At 46.8% G+C, this 20,631-nt stretch overlaps 1 protein-coding gene across 3 annotated transcripts in view; it reads left to right on the top strand.

Moving 5' to 3' along the window:
* astn2 (astrotactin 2) overlaps positions 1-20,631 on the top strand; it is a 615,168-nt gene that overhangs the window by 430,263 nt on the left and 164,274 nt on the right. For all 3 annotated transcript variants that reach the window (XM_062959683.1, XM_062959682.1, XM_062959684.1), the window contains exons 12-13: positions 273-439; positions 19,079-19,267. In XM_062959683.1, coding sequence (XP_062815753.1) covers positions 273-439; positions 19,079-19,267 — 356 coding nt within the window. The remainder of the gene's footprint in view (positions 1-272; positions 440-19,078; positions 19,268-20,631) is intronic.

Consider the following 20,631-nt stretch of genomic DNA (forward strand, 5'->3'; position numbering starts at 1 on the left):
CTTCAAGTGTGTGGCATTCAATCTGTTCCTTGAAACACAGACATCTTCCAAATAACTAGCTTGTGTGGGGGCAGAACAGTGACTCACCCAAGGTCACCCTGTTGGTTTCCATGGCCAAGTAGAGTCACAATCCAATCTTCACATCACAAATCGTTAACTAATTGGTTAACTAATTAGTTAACTCAATGGTTAACTAATTAGTTAACTCAATGGTTAACTAATTGTCACTACCTTGAATTGTTATCCTCTACCTCCTTCTCTTCTTTTTGCAGTGCCCTGAGGAGCTGAGGCCCATGAAGGATGGCACCGGCTGCTACGACTACTCCAAAGGGATTGACTGCTCAGATGGTTTCAACGGTGGTTGTGAGCAGCTGTGTTTGCAGCAAACGGTCCCTCTTCCTTCGGAACCTCTTTCCAGTACCATCCACATGTTCTGCGGGTGAGTCACTGGGCTCGACTTCAACAGGAAACAAGACTTCTAAACCAGGAACAGATTTTTTTCCAAATGTTGTTACATTGTGTTATGTGACAACACAGTTGCCGAAGTTTAACAAGCACACACTCTTGAAAGTATCTTCCAAAATGCATCCAGTTGCAATGGGTGCAGAATGGATGAAGGGGTTCTCCAGTTGCAATGGGTGCAGGATATATGAAGGGGTTCTCCAGTTGCAATGGATGCAGAATGGATGAAGGGGTTCTCCAGTTGCAATGGATGCAGAATGGATGAAGGGGTTCTCCAGTTGCAATGGATGCAGAATGGATGAAGGGGTTCTCCAGTTGCAATGGATGCAGAATGGATGAAGGGGTTCTCCAGTTGCAATGGATGCAGAATGGATGAAGGGGTTCTCCAGTTGCAATGGATGCAGAATGGATGAAGGGGTTCTCCAGTTGCAATGGATGCAGAATGGATGAAGGGGTTCTCCAGTTGCAATGGATGCAGGATGGATGAAGGGGTTCTCCAGTTGCAATGGATGCAGGATGGATGAAGGGGTTCTCCAGTTGCAATGGATGCAGAATGGATGAAGGGGTTCTCCAGTTGCAATGGATGCAGAATGGATGAAGGGGTTCTCCAGTTGCAATGGATGCAGAATGGATGAAGGGGTTCTCCAGTTGCAATGGATGCAGAATGGATGAAGGGGTTCTCCAGTTGCAATGGATGCAGAATGGATGAAGGGGTTCTCCAGTTGCAATGGATGCAGAATGGATGAAGGGGTTCTCCAGTTGCAATGGATGCAGAATGGATGAAGGGGTTCTCCAGTTGCAATGGATGCAGAATGGATGAAGGGGTTCTCCAGTTGCAATGGATGCAGAATGGATGAAGGGGTTCTCCAGTTGCAATGGATGCAGGATGGATGAAGGGGTTCTCCAGGTGCAATGGATGCAGGATGGATGAAGAGGTTCTCCAGTTGCAATGGGTGCAGAATGGATGAAGGGGTTCTCCAGTTGCAATGGATGCAGAATGGATGAAGAGGTTCTCCAGTTGCAATGGATGCAGGATGGATGAAGGGGTTCTCCAGTTGCAATGGATGCAGAATGGATGAAGGGGTTCTCCAGTTGCAATGGATGCAGAATGGATGAAGGGGTTCTCCAGTTGCAATGGATGCAGAATGGATGAAGGGGTTCTCCAGTTGCAATGGATGCAGAATGGATGAAGGGGTTCTCCAGTTGCAATGGATGCAGAATGGATGAAGGGGTTCTCCAGTTGCAATGGATGCAGGATGGATGAAGGGGTTCTCCAGTTGCAATGGATGCAGGATGGATGAAGGGGTTCTCCAGTTGCAATGGATGCAGAATGGATGAAGGGGTTCTCCAGTTGCAATGGATGCAGGATGGATGAAGGGGTTCTCCAGTTGCAATGGATGCAGGATGAATGAAGGGGTTCTTCAGGTGCAATGGATGCAGGATGGATGAAGGGGTTCTCCAGTTGCAATGGATGCAGGATGAATGAAGGGGTTCTCCAGGTGCAATGGGTGCAGGATGGATGAAGGGGTTCTCCAGGTGCAATGGGTGCAGAATGGATGAAGGGGTTCTCCAGGTGCAATGGGTGCAGGATGAATGAAGGGGTTCTCCAGGTGCAATGGATGCAGGATGGATGAAGGGGTTCTCCAGGTGCAATGGGTGCAGGATGGATGAAGGGGTTCTCCAGGTGCAATGGATGCAGGATGGATGAAGGGGTTCTCCAGGTGCAATGGGTGCAGGATGGATGAAGGGGTTCTCCAGGTGCAATGGATGCAGGATGAATGAAGGGGTTCTCCAGGTGCAATGGGTGCAGGATGAATGAAGGGGTTCTCCAGGTGCAATGGGTGCAGGATGGATGAAGGGGTTCTCCAGGTGCAATGGGTGCAGGATGGATGAAGGGGTTCTCCAGGTGCAATGGATGCAGGATGGATGAAGGGGTTCTCCAGGTGCAATGGGTGCAGGATGGATGAAGGGGTTCTCCAGGTGCAATGGATGCAGGATGAATGAAGGGGTTCTCCAGGTGCAATGGGTGCAGGATGAATGAAGGGGTTCTCCAGGTGCAATGGGTGCAGGATGGATGAAGGGGTTCTCCAGGTGCAATGGATGCAGGATGAATGAAGGGGTTCTCCAGGTGCAATGGATGCAGGATGGATGAAGGGGTTCTCCAGGTGCAATGGGTGCAGGATGAATGAAGGGGTTCTCCAGGTGCAATGGGTGCAGGATGAATGAAGGGGTTCTCCAGTTGCAATGGATGCAGGATGAATGAAGGGGTTCTCCAGGTGCAATGGGTGCAGGATGGATGAAGGGGTTCTCCAGGTGCAATGGGTGCAGGATGAATGAAGGGGTTCTCCAGGTGCAATGGGTGCAGGATGAATGAAGGGGTTCTCCAGGTGCAATGAATGCAGGATGGATGAAGGGGTTCTCCAGGTGCAATGGGTGCAGGATGGATGAAGGGGTTCTCCAGGTGCAATGGATGCAGGATGAATGAAGGGGTTCTCCAGGTGCAATGGGTGCAGGATGGATGAAGGGGTTCTCCAGGTGCAATGGATGCAGGATGGATGAAGGGGTTCTCCAGGTGCAATGGGTGCAGGATGGATGAAGGGGTTCTCCAGGTGCAATGGATGCAGGATGGATGAAGGGGTTCTCCAGGTGCAATGGGTGCAGGATGGATGAAGGGGTTCTCCAGGTGCAATGGATGCAGGATGGATGAAGGGGTTCTCCAGGTGCAATGGGTGCAGAATGGATGAAGGGGTTCTCCAGGTGCAATGGGTGCAGGATGAATGAAGGGGTTCTCCAGGTGCAATGGATGCAGGATGGATGAAGGGGTTCTCCAGGTGCAATGGGTGCAGAATGGATGAAGGGGTTCTCCAGGTGCAATGGGTGCAGGATGAATGAAGGGGTTCTCCAGGTGCAATGGATGCAGGATGGATGAAGGGGTTCTCCAGGTGCAATGGATGCAGGATGAATGAAGGGGTTCTCCAGGTGCAATGGGAGCAGGATGAATGAAGGGGTTCTCCAGTTGCAATGGATGCAGGATGAATGAAGGGGTTCTCCAGTTGCAATGGATGCAGGATGAATGAAGGGGTTCTCCAGGTGCAATGGGTGCAGGATGGATGAAGGGGTTCTCCAGTTGCAATGGGTGCAGAATGGATGAAGGGGTTCTCCAGTTGCAATGGATGCAGGATGAATGAAGGGGTTCTCCAGGTGCAATGGGAGCAGGATGAATGAAGGGGTTCTCCAGTTGCAATGGGTGCAGAATGGATGAAGGGGTTCTCCAGTTGCAATGGGTGCAGGATGGATGAAGGGGTTCTGCAGTTGCAATGAGTGCAGGATGGATGAAGGCGTTCTTCAGTTGCAATGGGTGCAGGATGGATAAAGGGGTTCTCCAGTTGCAATGGGTGCAGAAAGGATGAAGGCGTTCTTCAGTTGCAATGGGTGCAGGATGGATAAAGGGGTTCTCCAGTTGCAATGGGTGCAGAAAGGATGAAGGCGTTCTTCAGTTGCAATGGGTGCAGGATGGATGAAGGGGTTCTGCAGTTGCAATGGGTGCAGGATGGATGAAGGGGTTCTCCAGTTGCAATGGGTGCAGGATGGATGAAGGGGTTCTCCAGTTGCAATGGGTGCAGAATGGATGAAGGGGTTCTCCAGTTGCAATGGGTGCAGAATGGATGAAGGCGTTCTTCAGTTGCAATGGGTGCAGAAAGGATGAAGGCGTTCTTCAGTTGCAATGGGTGCAGGATGGATGAAGGCGTTCTTCAGTTGCAATGGGTGCAGGATGGATGAAGGGGTTCTCCAGTTGCAATGGGTGCAGGATGGATGAAGGCGTTCTTCAGTTGCAATGGGTGCAGGATGGATGAAGGCGTTCTTCAGTTGCAATGGGTGCAGGATGGATGAAGGGGTACTCCAGTTGCAATGGGTGCAGGATGGATGAAGGGGTTCTCCAGTTGCAATGGGTGCAGAATGGATGAAGGGGTTCTCCAGTTGCAATGGGTGCAGAATGGATGAAGGCGTTCTTCAGTTGCAATGGGTGCAGAAAGGATGAAGGCGTTCTTCAGTTGCAATGGGTGCAGGATGGATGAAGGGGTTCTCCAGTTGCAATGGGTGCAGAAAGGATGAAGGCGTTCTTCAGTTGCAATGGGTGCAGGATGGATAAAGGGGTTCTCCAGTTGCAATGGGTGCAGAAAGGATGAAGGCGTTCTTCAGTTGCAATGGGTGCAGGATGGATAAAGGGGTTCTCCAGTTGCAATGGGTGCAGAAAGGATGAAGGCGTTCTTCAGTTGCAATGGGTGCAGAAAGGATGAAGGCGTTCTTCAGTTGCAATGGGTGCAGGATGGATGAAGGGGTTCTCCAGTTGCAATGGCTGCAGAAAGGATGAAGGCGTTCTCCAGTTGCAATGGGTGCAGAATGGAGGAAGAGTTTCTCCAGTTGCAATGGGTGCAGGATGGATGAAGGCGTTCTCCAGTTGCAATGGATGCAGAATGGATGAAGGGGTTCTCCAGTTGCAATGGATGCAGAATGGATGAAGGGGTTCTCCAGTTGCAATGGATGCAGAATGGATGAAGGGGTTCTCCAGTTGCAATGGATGCAGAATGGATGAAGGGGTTCTCCAGTTGCAATGGATGCAGGATGGATGAAGGGGTTCTCCAGGTGCAATGGATGCAGGATGGATGAAGAGGTTCTCCAGTTGCAATGGGTGCAGAATGGATGAAGGGGTTCTCCAGTTGCAATGGATGCAGAATGGATGAAGAGGTTCTCCAGTTGCAATGGATGCAGGATGGATGAAGGGGTTCTCCAGTTGCAATGGATGCAGAATGGATGAAGGGGTTCTCCAGTTGCAATGGATGCAGAATGGATGAAGGGGTTCTCCAGTTGCAATGGATGCAGAATGGATGAAGGGGTTCTCCAGTTGCAATGGATGCAGAATGGATGAAGGGGTTCTCCAGTTGCAATGGATGCAGAATGGATGAAGGGGTTCTCCAGTTGCAATGGATGCAGGATGGATGAAGGGGTTCTCCAGTTGCAATGGATGCAGGATGGATGAAGGGGTTCTCCAGTTGCAATGGATGCAGAATGGATGAAGGGGTTCTCCAGTTGCAATGGATGCAGGATGGATGAAGGGGTTCTCCAGTTGCAATGGATGCAGGATGAATGAAGGGGTTCTTCAGGTGCAATGGATGCAGGATGGATGAAGGGGTTCTCCAGTTGCAATGGATGCAGGATGAATGAAGGGGTTCTCCAGGTGCAATGGGTGCAGGATGGATGAAGGGGTTCTCCAGGTGCAATGGGTGCAGAATGGATGAAGGGGTTCTCCAGGTGCAATGGGTGCAGGATGAATGAAGGGGTTCTCCAGGTGCAATGGATGCAGGATGGATGAAGGGGTTCTCCAGGTGCAATGGGTGCAGGATGGATGAAGGGGTTCTCCAGGTGCAATGGATGCAGGATGGATGAAGGGGTTCTCCAGGTGCAATGGGTGCAGGATGGATGAAGGGGTTCTCCAGGTGCAATGGATGCAGGATGAATGAAGGGGTTCTCCAGGTGCAATGGGTGCAGGATGAATGAAGGGGTTCTCCAGGTGCAATGGGTGCAGGATGGATGAAGGGGTTCTCCAGGTGCAATGGATGCAGGATGAATGAAGGGGTTCTCCAGGTGCAATGGATGCAGGATGGATGAAGGGGTTCTCCAGGTGCAATGGGTGCAGGATGAATGAAGGGGTTCTCCAGGTGCAATGGGTGCAGGATGAATGAAGGGGTTCTCCAGTTGCAATGGATGCAGGATGAATGAAGGGGTTCTCCAGGTGCAATGGGTGCAGGATGGATGAAGGGGTTCTCCAGGTGCAATGGGTGCAGGATGAATGAAGGGGTTCTCCAGGTGCAATGGGTGCAGGATGAATGAAGGGGTTCTCCAGGTGCAATGAATGCAGGATGGATGAAGGGGTTCTCCAGGTGCAATGGGTGCAGGATGGATGAAGGGGTTCTCCAGGTGCAATGGATGCAGGATGAATGAAGGGGTTCTCCAGGTGCAATGGGTGCAGGATGGATGAAGGGGTTCTCCAGGTGCAATGGATGCAGGATGGATGAAGGGGTTCTCCAGGTGCAATGGGTGCAGGATGGATGAAGGGGTTCTCCAGGTGCAATGGATGCAGGATGGATGAAGGGGTTCTCCAGGTGCAATGGGTGCAGGATGGATGAAGGGGTTCTCCAGGTGCAATGGATGCAGGATGGATGAAGGGGTTCTCCAGGTGCAATGGGTGCAGAATGGATGAAGGGGTTCTCCAGGTGCAATGGGTGCAGGATGAATGAAGGGGTTCTCCAGGTGCAATGGATGCAGGATGGATGAAGGGGTTCTCCAGGTGCAATGGGTGCAGAATGGATGAAGGGGTTCTCCAGGTGCAATGGGTGCAGGATGAATGAAGGGGTTCTCCAGGTGCAATGGATGCAGGATGGATGAAGGGGTTCTCCAGGTGCAATGGGAGCAGGATGAATGAAGGGGTTCTCCAGGTGCAATGGATGCAGGATGGATGAAGGGGTTCTCCAGGTGCAATGGATGCAGGATGAATGAAGGGGTTCTCCAGGTGCAATGGGAGCAGGATGAATGAAGGGGTTCTCCAGTTGCAATGGATGCAGGATGAATGAAGGGGTTCTCCAGTTGCAATGGATGCAGGATGAATGAAGGGGTTCTCCAGGTGCAATGGGTGCAGGATGGATGAAGGGGTTCTCCAGTTGCAATGGGTGCAGAATGGATGAAGGGGTTCTCCAGTTGCAATGGATGCAGGATGAATGAAGGGGTTCTCCAGGTGCAATGGGAGCAGGATGAATGAAGGGGTTCTCCAGTTGCAATGGGTGCAGAATGGATGAAGGGGTTCTCCAGTTGCAATGGGTGCAGGATGGATGAAGGGGTTCTGCAGTTGCAATGAGTGCAGGATGGATGAAGGCGTTCTTCAGTTGCAATGGGTGCAGGATGGATAAAGGGGTTCTCCAGTTGCAATGGGTGCAGAAAGGATGAAGGCGTTCTTCAGTTGCAATGGGTGCAGGATGGATAAAGGGGTTCTCCAGTTGCAATGGGTGCAGAAAGGATGAAGGCGTTCTTCAGTTGCAATGGGTGCAGGATGGATGAAGGGGTTCTGCAGTTGCAATGGGTGCAGGATGGATGAAGGGGTTCTCCAGTTGCAATGGGTGCAGGATGGATGAAGGGGTACTCCAGTTGCAATTGGTGCAGAAAGGATGAAGGCGTTCTTCAGTTGCAATGGGTGCAGGATGGATGAAGGGGTTCTCCAGTTGCAATGGGTGCAGGATGGATGAAGGCGTTCTTCAGTTGCAATGGGTGCAGGATGGATGAAGGCGTTCTTCAGTTGCAATGGGTGCAGGATGGATGAAGGGGTACTCCAGTTGCAATGGGTGCAGGATGGATGAAGGGGTTCTCCAGTTGCAATGGGTGCAGAATGGATGAAGGGGTTCTCCAGTTGCAATGGGTGCAGAATGGATGAAGGCGTTCTTCAGTTGCAATGGGTGCAGAAAGGATGAAGGCGTTCTTCAGTTGCAATGGGTGCAGGATGGATGAAGGGGTTCTCCAGTTGCAATGGGTGCAGAAAGGATGAAGGCGTTCTTCAGTTGCAATGGGTGCAGGATGGATAAAGGGGTTCTCCAGTTGCAATGGGTGCAGAAAGGATGAAGGCGTTCTTCAGTTGCAATGGGTGCAGGATGGATAAAGGGGTTCTCCAGTTGCAATGGGTGCAGAAAGGATGAAGGCGTTCTTCAGTTGCAATGGGTGCAGAAAGGATGAAGGCGTTCTTCAGTTGCAATGGGTGCAGGATGGATGAAGGGGTTCTCCAGTTGCAATGGCTGCAGAAAGGATGAAGGCGTTCTCCAGTTGCAATGGGTGCAGAATGGAGGAAGAGTTTCTCCAGTTGCAATGGGTGCAGGATGGATGAAGGCGTTCTCCAGTTGCAATGGGTGCAGAAAGGATGAAGGCATTCTCCAGTTGCAATGGGTGCAGGATGGATAAAGGGGTTCTCCAGTTGCAATGGGTGCAGAAAGGATGAAGGCGTTCTTCAGTTGCAATGGGTGCAGAATGGATGAAGGGGTTCTCCAGTTGCAATGGGTGCAGAAAGGATGAAGGCGTTCTTCAGTTGCAATGGGTGCAGGATGGATAAAGGGGTTCTCCAGTTGCAATGGGTGCAGAAAGGATGAAGGCGTTCTTCAGTTGCAATGGGTGCAGAAAGGATGAAGGCGTTCTTCAGTTGCAATGGGTGCAGAAAGGATGAAGGCGTTCTCCAGTTGCAATGGGTGCAGAATGGAGGAAGAGTTTCTCCAGTTGCAATGGGTGCAGGATGGATGAAGGCGTTCTCCAGTTGCAATGGGTGCAGAAAGGATGAAGGCATTCTCCAGTTGCAATGGGTGCAGGATGGATAAAGGGGTTCTCCAGTTGCAATGGGTGCAGAAAGGATGAAGGCGTTCTTCAGTTGCAATGGGTGCAGGATGGATGAAGGGCTTCTGCAGTTGCAATGGGTGCAGAATGGAGGAAGGGGTTCTCCAGTTGCAATGGCTGCAGAAAGGATGAAGGCGTTCTCCAGTTGCAATGGGTGCAGAAAGGATGAAGGCGTTCTTCAGTTGCAATGGGTGCAGAAAGGATGAAGGCGTTCTTCAGTTGCAATGGGTGCAGAAAGGATGAAGGCGTTCTTCAGTTGCAATGGGTGCAGGATGGATGAAGGGGTTCTCCAGTTGCAATGGCTGCAGAAAGGATGAAGGCGTTCTCCAGTTGCAATGGGTGCAGAAAGGATGAAGGCGTTCTCCAGTTGCAATGGGTGCAGAATGGATGAAGGCGTTCTTCAGTTGCAATGGGTGCAGGATGGATGAAGGCGTTCTCCAGTTGCAATGGGTGCAGGATGGATAAAGGGGTTCTCCAGTTGCAATGGGTGCAGAAAGGATGAAGGCGTTCTTCAGTTGCAATGGGTGCAGGATGGATGAAGGGCTTCTGCAGTTGCAATGGGTGCAGAATGGAGGAAGGGGTTCTCCAGTTGCAATGGCTGCAGAAAGGATGAAGGCGTTCTCCAGTTGCAATGGGTGCAGAAAGGATGAAGGCGTTCTTCAGTTGCAATGGGTGCAGAAAGGATGAAGGCGTTCTTCAGTTGCAATGGGTGCAGAAAGGATGAAGGCGTTCTTCAGTTGCAATGGGTGCAGGATGGATGAAGGGGTTCTCCAGTTGCAATGGCTGCAGAAAGGATGAAGGCGTTCTCCAGTTGCAATGGGTGCAGAAAGGATGAAGGCGTTCTCCAGTTGCAATGGGTGCAGAATGGATGAAGGCGTTCTTCAGTTGCAATGGCTGCAGAAAGGATGAAGGCGTTCTCCAGTTGCAATGGGTGCAGAAAGGATGAAGGCGTTCTCCAGTTGCAATGGGTGCAGAATGGATGAAGGCGTTCTCCAGTTGCAATGGCTGCAGAAAGGATGAAGGCGTTCTCCAGTTGCAATGGGTGCAGAAAGGATGAAGGCGTTCTCCAGTTGCAATGGGTGCAGAATGGAGGAAGAGTTTCTCCAGTTGCAATGGGTGCAGGATGGATGAAGGCGTTCTTCAGTTGCAATGGCTGCAGAAAGGATGAAGGCGTTCTCCAGTTGCAATGGGTGCAGAAAGGATGAAGGCGTTCTCCAGTTGCAATGGGTGCAGAATGGAGGAAGAGTTTCTCCAGTTGCAATGGGTGCAGAATGGATGAAGGCGTTCTTCAGTTGCAATGGCTGCAGAAAGGATGAAGGCGTTCTCCAGTTGCAATGGGTGCAGAAAGGATGAAGGCGTTCTCCAGTTGCAATGGGTGCAGAATGGATGAAGGCGTTCTCCAGTTGCAATGGCTGCAGAAAGGATGAAGGCGTTCTCCAGTTGCAATGGGTGCAGAAAGGATGAAGGCGTTCTCCAGTTGCAATGGGTGCAGAATGGAGGAAGAGTTTCTCCAGTTGCAATGGGTGCAGGATGGATGAAGGCGTTCTCCAGTTGCAATGGGTGCAGAAAGGATGAAGGCATTCTCCAGTTGCAATGGGTGCAGGATGGATAAAGGGGTTCTCCAGTTGCAATGGGTGCAGAAAGGATGAAGGCGTTCTTCAGTTGCAATGGGTGCAGGATGGATGAAGGGGTTCTGCAGTTGCAATGGGTGCAGAATGGAGGAAGGGGTTCTCCAGTTGCAATGGGTGCAGGATGGATGAAGGCGTTCTCCAGTTGCAATGGCTGCAGAAAGGATGAAGGCGTTCTCCAGTTGCAATGGGTGCAGGATGGATAAAGGGGTTCTCCAGTTGCAATGGGTGCAGAAAGGATGAAGGCGTTCTTCAGTTGCAATGGGTGCAGGATGGATGAAGGGGTTCTGCAGTTGCAATGGGTGCAGGATGGATGAAGGGGTTCTCCAGCTGCAATGGGTGCAGAAAGGATGAAGGCGTTCTTCAGTTGCAATGGGTGCAGGATGGATGAAGGGGTTCTGCAGTTGCAATGGGTGCAGGATGGATAAAGGGGTTCTCCAGTTGCAATGGGTGCAGAAAGGATGAAGGCGTTCTTCAGTTGCAATGGGTGCAGAAAGGATGAAGGCGTTCTTCAGTTGCAATGGGTGCAGGATGGATGAAGGGGTTCTCCAGTTGCAATGGCTGCAGAAAGGATGAAGGCGTTCTCCAGTTGCAATGGGTGCAGAAAGGATGAAGGCGTTCTCCAGTTGCAATGGGTGCAGAATGGATGAAGGCGTTCTTCAGTTGCAATGGCTGCAGAAAGGATGAAGGCGTTCTCCAGTTGCAATGGGTGCAGAAAGGATGAAGGCGTTCTCCAGTTGCAATGGGTGCAGAATGGATGAAGGCGTTCTCCAGTTGCAATGGCTGCAGAAAGGATGAAGGCGTTCTCCAGTTGCAATGGGTGCAGAAAGGATGAAGGCGTTCTCCAGTTGCAATGGGTGCAGAATGGAGGAAGAGTTTCTCCAGTTGCAATGGGTGCAGGATGGATGAAGGCGTTCTTCAGTTGCAATGGCTGCAGAAAGGATGAAGGCGTTCTCCAGTTGCAATGGGTGCAGAAAGGATGAAGGCGTTCTCCAGTTGCAATGGGTGCAGAATGGAGGAAGAGTTTCTCCAGTTGCAATGGGTGCAGAATGGATGAAGGCGTTCTTCAGTTGCAATGGCTGCAGAAAGGATGAAGGCGTTCTCCAGTTGCAATGGGTGCAGAAAGGATGAAGGCGTTCTCCAGTTGCAATGGGTGCAGAATGGATGAAGGCGTTCTCCAGTTGCAATGGCTGCAGAAAGGATGAAGGCGTTCTCCAGTTGCAATGGGTGCAGAAAGGATGAAGGCGTTCTCCAGTTGCAATGGGTGCAGAATGGAGGAAGAGTTTCTCCAGTTGCAATGGGTGCAGGATGGATGAAGGCGTTCTCCAGTTGCAATGGGTGCAGAAAGGATGAAGGCATTCTCCAGTTGCAATGGGTGCAGGATGGATAAAGGGGTTCTCCAGTTGCAATGGGTGCAGAAAGGATGAAGGCGTTCTTCAGTTGCAATGGGTGCAGGATGGATGAAGGGGTTCTGCAGTTGCAATGGGTGCAGAATGGAGGAAGGGGTTCTCCAGTTGCAATGGGTGCAGGATGGATGAAGGCGTTCTCCAGTTGCAATGGCTGCAGAAAGGATGAAGGCGTTCTCCAGTTGCAATGGGTGCAGGATGGATAAAGGGGTTCTCCAGTTGCAATGGGTGCAGAAAGGATGAAGGCGTTCTTCAGTTGCAATGGGTGCAGGATGGATGAAGGGGTTCTGCAGTTGCAATGGGTGCAGGATGGATGAAGGGGTTCTCCAGCTGCAATGGGTGCAGAAAGGATGAAGGCGTTCTTCAGTTGCAATGGGTGCAGGATGGATGAAGGGGTTCTGCAGTTGCAATGGGTGCAGGATGGATAAAGGGGTTCTCCAGTTGCAATGGGTGCAGAAAGGATGAAGGCGTTCTTCAGTTGCAATGGGTGCAGGATGGATGAAGGGGTTCTGCAGTTGCAATGGGTGCAGGATGGATGAAGGGGTTCTCCAGTTGCAATGGCTGCAGAATGGATGAAGGGGTTCTCCAGCTGCAATGGGTGCAGGATGGATGAAGGGGTTCTGCAGTTGCAATGGGTGCAGGATGGATGAAGGCGTTCTCCAGTTGCAATGGCTGCAGAAAGGATGAAGGCGTTCTCCAGCTGCAATGGGTGCAGGATGGATGAAGGGACTCCTCATCTCCAACCGCCCACCTTCACCCCGGTTGCTACTTTAACTTGCAGGCAAAGAGGGATGGCATTGCACACATTTTTTTACAATGTGTATTTAAGCCTTTATTAAATGGCTCATTAAGTTTATTTTGTGGAATTAAAATCCTTTATCCCAGTTGCGGTATTCGGTATTTGCTGAATTAGAAATATTTATGGGAGGAGAGGAATATTAATTGGAGAAGCATTTTGTAAAGGAAGAAAAGGGGGATTTCCTGATTTATTTATTTTTGCCAGAAAAACCATAATTTCCCAAACAGTTTCACAGTCATTACTGCCTACCTTAGAAATGAGTTTGCTATATATCTATAGAAGTTAAAATGTCTATGCATGCGTGTGGCTGGGGTGTCCACTTCCACAGACAGGCTCCCACTTCCACAAATATCTATAGCTTCCATTACTCAGGAGACATCAATGGACTTCCCTCCAATGACATTACAAGTTATAGTGAGCACTGTAAACATGCCCAAGAGCCCTGCCAATGTCCTCCACAGACACCGTAGTGCCCACCAAGTGAAGGCTTTCTTACATGGACAATTTAATCCTAGATTTTCTGTTTCTCCTCCACCACAGACATCCCAGTGTTTCTTACTCTCTCCATTGGTGTGGAATTTGCATGACCCCGCCCACTGACTCTCTCTTCACCCTTTCCTATTATTTTCTATGGCACACAGCAAACAGAAGAATGGATCAGCAGCTGAGCATACTAGAAAAGTTTGGGGAGATCTCACCATGATTTATAGGAGTTATAGGTTCCGGGATGTATAGTTCACCTGCAGTCAATGAGCCCTCTGAGCACCACCAACTGGCAGCAAGGGGAAAAAACCGTTCTTCTTTTTCTTCTAATTTTGACATTATTTTTCTAGGTTTTTTTGTTTGAAAGACATAGACTGGATAACTATGTCTTTTGTGGCCAAATGTGGTGTGATTGGGTTCAGTGGTTTTGTTGTTTACTCCAGAGTAAAACGTCAAATTACTTTTATATATATACACACTAGCTGTGCCCGGCCACGCATTACTGTGGCTTATGGGAATGCTTTGTTGGCCAGTTGGAATAGCATTGAATAGCCTTGCAGCCTCAAAAGCCTGAACCCTGGCGGTACCCCGACGCCATTGTAAACCAAGGGGGTTGCTAGGAGATGAAGTGGGCGGGGACTAAAGGGGGCAGGGCCTACCCATCTGACCAGCAACCAGGATTGTAATGGCTCTTCCCTGTTCTCTAATTTGGACTTTCTTTTCCTGTTTTTTTGTTTGTTTGAAAGACATAGATTGGATGACTATGTCTTTTGTGGCCAAATTTGTCGTGATTGCATTCAGTGGTTTTGTTGTTTACTCCATAGTAAAACGTCACATTGCATTTTTATATACAGTAGAGTCTCACTTATCCAGCATTCACTTATCCAACGTTCTGGATTATCCAACGCATTTTTGTAGTCAATGTTTTCAATACATTGTGATATTTTGGTGCTAAATTCGTAAATACAGTAATTACTATGTAGCATTACTGGATATTGAACTACTTTTCCTGCCAAATTTATTGTATAACATGATACTTTGGTGCATAATTTGTAAAATCATAACCTAATTTGATGTTTAATAGACTTCTCCTTAATCTCTCCTTATTATCCAACATATTCGCTTATGCAACGTTCTGCCAGCCCGTTTATGTTGAATAAGTGAGACTCTACTGTATATAGACTAGCTGTGCCCGGCCACATGTTGCTGTGGCTTATGGGAATGCTTTGTTGGCCAGGTGGAATAGCAGTGAATAGCCTTGCAGCCTCAAAAGCCTGAACCCTTGCTATACCCCGGCGCCATTGTGGCCAAGGGAGTTGCTAGAGATGAAGTGGGCGGAGCCTAAAGGGGCAGGGCCTACCCTTCTGACCAGCAACCAGGGTTGAAACGGCTCTTCCCTGTTCTCTAATTTGGACTTTCTTTTCCTGGTTTTTTCTTTCTTTCTTTGTTTGTAAGACATAGATTGGATGTCAATTTGGTGTGATTGGGTTCAATGGTTTTGTTATTTACTCCATAGTAAAATGTCACATTACATTTTTATATATATTAGCTGTGCCCGGCCACGCGTTGCTGTGGCGAAGTATGGTGGTATGGGAAATAAAGTATTGAGGAACTGGTAGTAGTTAAGGTAAAGGGTAAAGGTGTGGAGTCCAGATAATCCAGTTAAAGCAGATGATATAAGATTATATGGGTTATATAGCTGTGTGGAAGGGCCTTGAGTCTACACTGCCATCTAGTCCAGTTAAAATCTGATAATCTGTATTTTATAGGCAGTGTGGAAGAGGCCTAAGTGAGGCCTAACTCTGCCTGTCCCCTGGGTGAGTGGGTTGCTAGGAGACCAAGTGGACAGAGCTTAGCCTTCTAACTGGCAGCAGTTGGATGAAAACAATTATTCCTCTCCCTCTTATTAGGACTTTATTTTTCTTTTCTTTTTGTTGTATCAACCTAGAGGTGTGGATGATGGGTTGTGTTGTCAATTTTCAAGGTTGTGGGGTGTTTAGTTTTGTTGTTTTGGTGGTCGCCAGGATTCCATCACTCTTTTATATATATAGATAGACTAGCTGTGCCCGGCCACGTGTTGCTGTGGCTTATGGTTATGCTTTGTTGGCCAGCTGGAATAGCAGTGAATAGCCTTGCAGCCTCAAAAGCTCCATAGTAAAACGTCACATTACATTTTTATATATATAGATCAGGGGTCCCCAAACTAAGGCTCGGGGGCCACACGCGGCCCATCGAAGCCATTTATCCGGCCCCCGGGCCCTCCCTCGCCCGGTGTGTGCCTTCCAGAGTTTTTCTTGTTTATAATAGTATTCGAATTAGTATTTAATTAATAATTAATTATCAAGGGGATTGCTTTCCTAGTACTTTTGGTGCAAAAAAGCAAAAAGGGGCTGGACTAAATGGCGCAAGGGGTCTCTTCCAATCCTTTTTATTATTATTATTATTATTACTATTATTGACACAAAGACACAGTATATATGCAAACAAGCAAAGACAGCAAACAAGATATATATGCTGGATTTTGTATCATAAAATCACAAGTTCCCAAGCATTTAGGGATGTGTGATGTATTATTATTATTTATTATGACACAGCAAACAAGATGATGATGATGATGATGATTATTATTATTATTATTATTATTACAGTAGAGTCTCACTTATCCAACACTCGCTTATCCAATGTTCTGGATTATCCAACGCATTTTTGTAGTCAATGCTTTCAATATATCGTGATATTTTGGTGCTAAATTCATAAATCCAGTAATTTCTACATAGAATTACTGCATATTGAACTACTTTTTCTGCCAAATTTGTTTAACATGATGTTTTGGTGCTTAATTTGTGAAATCATAACTTAATTTGATGTTTAATAGGCTTATCCTTAATCCCTCCTTATTATCCAACATATTCGCTTATCCAACGTTCTGCTGGTCCGTTTATGTTGGATAAGTGAGACTCTACTGTATTAACAACATTGAGGCTGGGTGGCCATCTGTCAGGGGTGCTTTCCTTGTGCTTTTGGTGCACAAAGGTAGAAGGGGGTGGGACTAAATGGCCCAAGGGGTGTCTTCTAACTTTCTTTATTGTTTTATTATGATTGTTATTAACATTGAGGCTGTATTTGTTCCCGTTTGGCTTTTTTAAACTTCAAAATAAGAGATGTGCAGTGTGCATAGGAATTTGTTTATAGTTTTTTTTTTCAACTACAGTCTGGCCCTCCAACGATCTGAGGGACCGTGAACTGGCCCCCTCTTTAAAAAGTTTGGGGACCCCTGATATAGATAGATGTCACATGGAGGAGGGGGCAGACGTGTTTTTCGCTGCTCTGGAGACTAGGACACAACGGAACCATGCAGGAAAAAATACTCCGCTTAAAAATCAGGAAGATCTTCCTGGTGATTAGAGTTGTTCAGCAGTGGAATATGCTGCCTGGGAGTTCAATGGAGTCTGCATCTCCAGAGGTTGCTAAATCTCCATCCATTTGAAAAATCTGCTTTGTCTCGTGGCGACAGCTGTTGTGTCTCGGCAACATTTTGACCTCGAAAGGAATCCGAGGTGGAGGTTTTGTGCCGTGGAGAAGCACATTCCTAGAAGTAACTCCAAGGAGCATCTGTCAAATCCTGGCACGTCCAGGTGCTCAGGCAGCAGAGGTTTCGCTGTATGTGGCTCCTTCGCAATTCCCTGGGGCTTTGGGTCCATCAGCTCCTTTTTGTGCGTGTTGCTTTATTGTTCAAAACAGGTAAAGAGGAAACCAAATCATGTGTGAGGCTGGCTGGATGGCTCCAGTGAAGGGCACTCAAGCAGCCAGCCCATCAAAAACTATTCAGTTTAACAGGGAAGGAGAAAAAATGTAGGCTGTTCAAATCCCACGTTGATAGACATAGAAGTGCAAGAATGGATGCTTCTATTATTTAATTACCGTATATACTCGAGTATAAGCCGACCTGAATATAAGCCGAGGCACCTAATTTTACCACAAAAAACTGGGAAAACATTGACTCCAGTATAAGCCGAGATACCAATAAAATACATCAATAATATACCGTATATACTGGGAAAACATTGACTCCAGTATAAGCCGAGATACCAATAAAATACATCAATAATATACCGTATATACTGGGAAAACATTGACTCCAGTATAAGCCGAGATACCAATAAAATACATCAATAATATACCATATATACTCAAGTATAAGCCGACCCGAATATAAGCCGAGGCACCTAATTTTACCACAAAAAAACTGGGAAAACATTGACTCCAGTATAAGCCGAGATACCAATAAAATACATCAATAATATACCGTATATACTCAAGTATAAGCCGACCCGAATATAAGCCGAGGCACCTAATTTCACCACAAAAAAACTGGGAAAACATTGACTCCAGTATAAGCCGAGATACCAATAAAATACATCAATAATATACCGTATATACTCAAGTATAAGCCGACCCAAATATAAGCCGAGGCACCTAATTTCACCACAAAAAAACTGGGAAAACATTGACTCCAGTATAAGCCCAGATACCAATAAAATACATCAATAATATACCGTATATACTCAAGTATAAGCTGACCCGAATATAAGCCGAGGCACCTAATTTTACCACAAAAAAACTGGGAAAACATTGACTCCAGTATAAGCCGAGGGTGGTAAATTTCAGAAATAAAAATAGATAACAATAAAATTACATTAATTGAGGCATCAGTAGGTTAAATGTTTTTGAGTATTTACATCAAGCTCAAATTTAAGATAAGACTGTCCAACTCTGATCCAACCATTATTCTCATCTTCTTCAATGTAAATGTGCTTATGTATCCTTTTAATAATAGAGTAAAAGAATTCATGTAATAAAAATAATAATAAATAATACAAGTACAGTAGAGTCTCACTTATCCAAGCTAAACGGGCTGGCAAAAGCTTGGATAAACGAATATCTTGGATAACAAGGAGGGATTAAGGAAAAGCCTATTAAACATCAAATTAGGTTATGATTTTACAAATTAAGCACCAAAACATCATGTTATACAACAAATTTGACAGAAAAAGTTGTTCAATATGCAGTAATGTTATGTTGTAATTACTGTATTTACGAATTTAGCACTAAAATATCACGATATATTGAAAACATTGACTACAAAAATGGCTTGGATAATCCAGATGCTTGGATAAGCGAGGCTTGGATAAGTGAGACTCTATTGTATATTCAACATACAATATATTGTATATACATATATTATTGATAATAATATTATAACGAAATACAATATTATACTACTAATAATACAATATAATAATATTAATTATATATTATATCTTAAATGTAATATTACTAATAATATTACCATATTATGTTACAGTACAATATTGTAATTTAATGCTTATATTGTGCTATGCTAATAATGTATTGTACGTTCATTTGATTTGTAAGCCGCTCTGAGTCCTCTTCGGGGTGAGAAGAGCGGGATATAAATGTAGTAAATAAATACATAAATATAAATAATGCCTACATACTTACCTGCCTATCTGTCCATCCATCCATCCTTATAGAACTTGCCCTTCCTCACAAAGGATTTATAGATTGAAGTAACAGTCAATAAGTGTAAACTGGTGATGGAAGAGATTTCTGTAGATACCATGAACTTCCAAAATGACAAATCAAGCCTGAAGACTTGCCTAGAAGCCAAAAATGTCCAAACTGACTCATGATAGGACTTGATCAAGTTTGAAGCATAAGGGAAAGAAGAAATCCTCATGATCGGTCATGGAAGATAGTCTTGGTGACACAAAGTATTAGTTATGGATATCTATGTTCCAAATATATGTCTAGTGAATGTGACGTCCCCCTGTTTTGTGTGTTTTGTGTGTCTTCAGTTGTGTGGAGGAATACAAGCTGGCGCCCGATGGCAAGTCCTGCCTCATGCTGTCCGACATCTGCGACGGGCCCAAGTGCCTCAAGCCAGATGTGAAATTCAACGACACGCTCTTTGGAGAGATGCTGCACGGCTACAACAACCGCACTCTCCACGTCAACCAAGGGCAGGTCTTCCAGATGACATTCAGGTAGGCCTTGCCTTTCTTATCACTGTGACCTTTTTGCTGTTTCGTTTAGTTTGAAAACTGGATTAAGTCTTTCGTTTGGCCTCATCTCTTTTCCTTCATGCATGGTCTCTTCCAGCTCTGTTCTTCTATGATTCTATAATCATTCAATACAATTTGAAGCTAACTCCAAACTGCAGCAGATAGACCACAAATTCCTACAAAAACTAGTGAAAGGAACCCTTTTATGTTCATCAGTGGAATTCTGGGCATTCTCTTGGCAGAGAAATCTAAAGACTTTGTAAAATGGCAACTCCTATAACTCCATAGCATCGAGAGTGGTGTCGAACTGCATTAATTCTACAGTGTAGATGCATCAATGCAATAAGCCTCCTGACTGCTGCTTCTCCTCCTCCTCCCTCCCCCTGAGCAGAGCTGTTCCATGTGGCTCCTGGAAGCGGGAGCACCTTGGTGTCTCTGTTTTTAGGCCTGTTCTTGGGGTTATTTGGGGTGCTGATTCAGAACATTGCATTGAATTTACCACATCAGCTCTAGAATAAGAAATATGATTTTCTGTGGGCGAGCAGGTGGCGACTACTGGATGGTATATGTTCTGTATCAAAAACTAGAGATAATGTGCAATTTTCTGAATCAGCACCCCAAATAACCAAACTAAATCTAAAGTTGACCAAATAATTATTCGTACTAATTATTGGTACTAATGTTGGAGAGTGGTCCCGGGTCAAAGAAAAGTTGGGAGCCACTGGCATAACAGCAAGTGACTTGTGCCTTCCTCAATCATTTTTAGGACAAGGATGGGGAATATGGCCCCTAGATATTATTGGACTCAATTCATTTCCTATTACTTCTACCCAGAATGGTGGGTTTTGCAGTCCCTAAACACTGATGGTCACTACTTTCCCCATCCCTCTTCTACGCTTTTGTGTCTCAGTTCACAGTTTTACATACACATCTTTCTTTCCACATCTATCTATATCCATAATAAAAGCAAAAACTCATATGTGTGTATGTGGTATGGGTGTCTGTTCACACAGACCACCTCCAGCCTCCACAATCAAGCTCTAGTTCCCAGTGCTGAGTAGCCAGAAAGTCACTCTTTTCCACTGACATTGCGGTTACAGCGAGCTCCATAAACGTGCATCCCAACCCTTGACAATGTCCTTCCCAAACACTACGTCCCACCACCCAAGGAATGCTTTCGTTTGGGGACCATTTCATCCTAGATTGTGCATTGTCCTCCACCACAGGCAGGCATCCCAGGGTTCTCCATTGGGGTGAAATTTGCATGACCCCGCCCACTGCCCTTCCCTTTCAAATCTCTCTGCATAACAAACAGAGCAGAACTGAGCTGCTTCTAAACTTACTGG

This window comes from Anolis carolinensis, unplaced genomic scaffold, assembly GCF_035594765.1.
Source record: "Anolis carolinensis isolate JA03-04 unplaced genomic scaffold, rAnoCar3.1.pri scaffold_7, whole genome shotgun sequence".
Classification (NCBI taxonomy): Eukaryota; Metazoa; Chordata; class Lepidosauria; order Squamata; family Dactyloidae; genus Anolis; species Anolis carolinensis.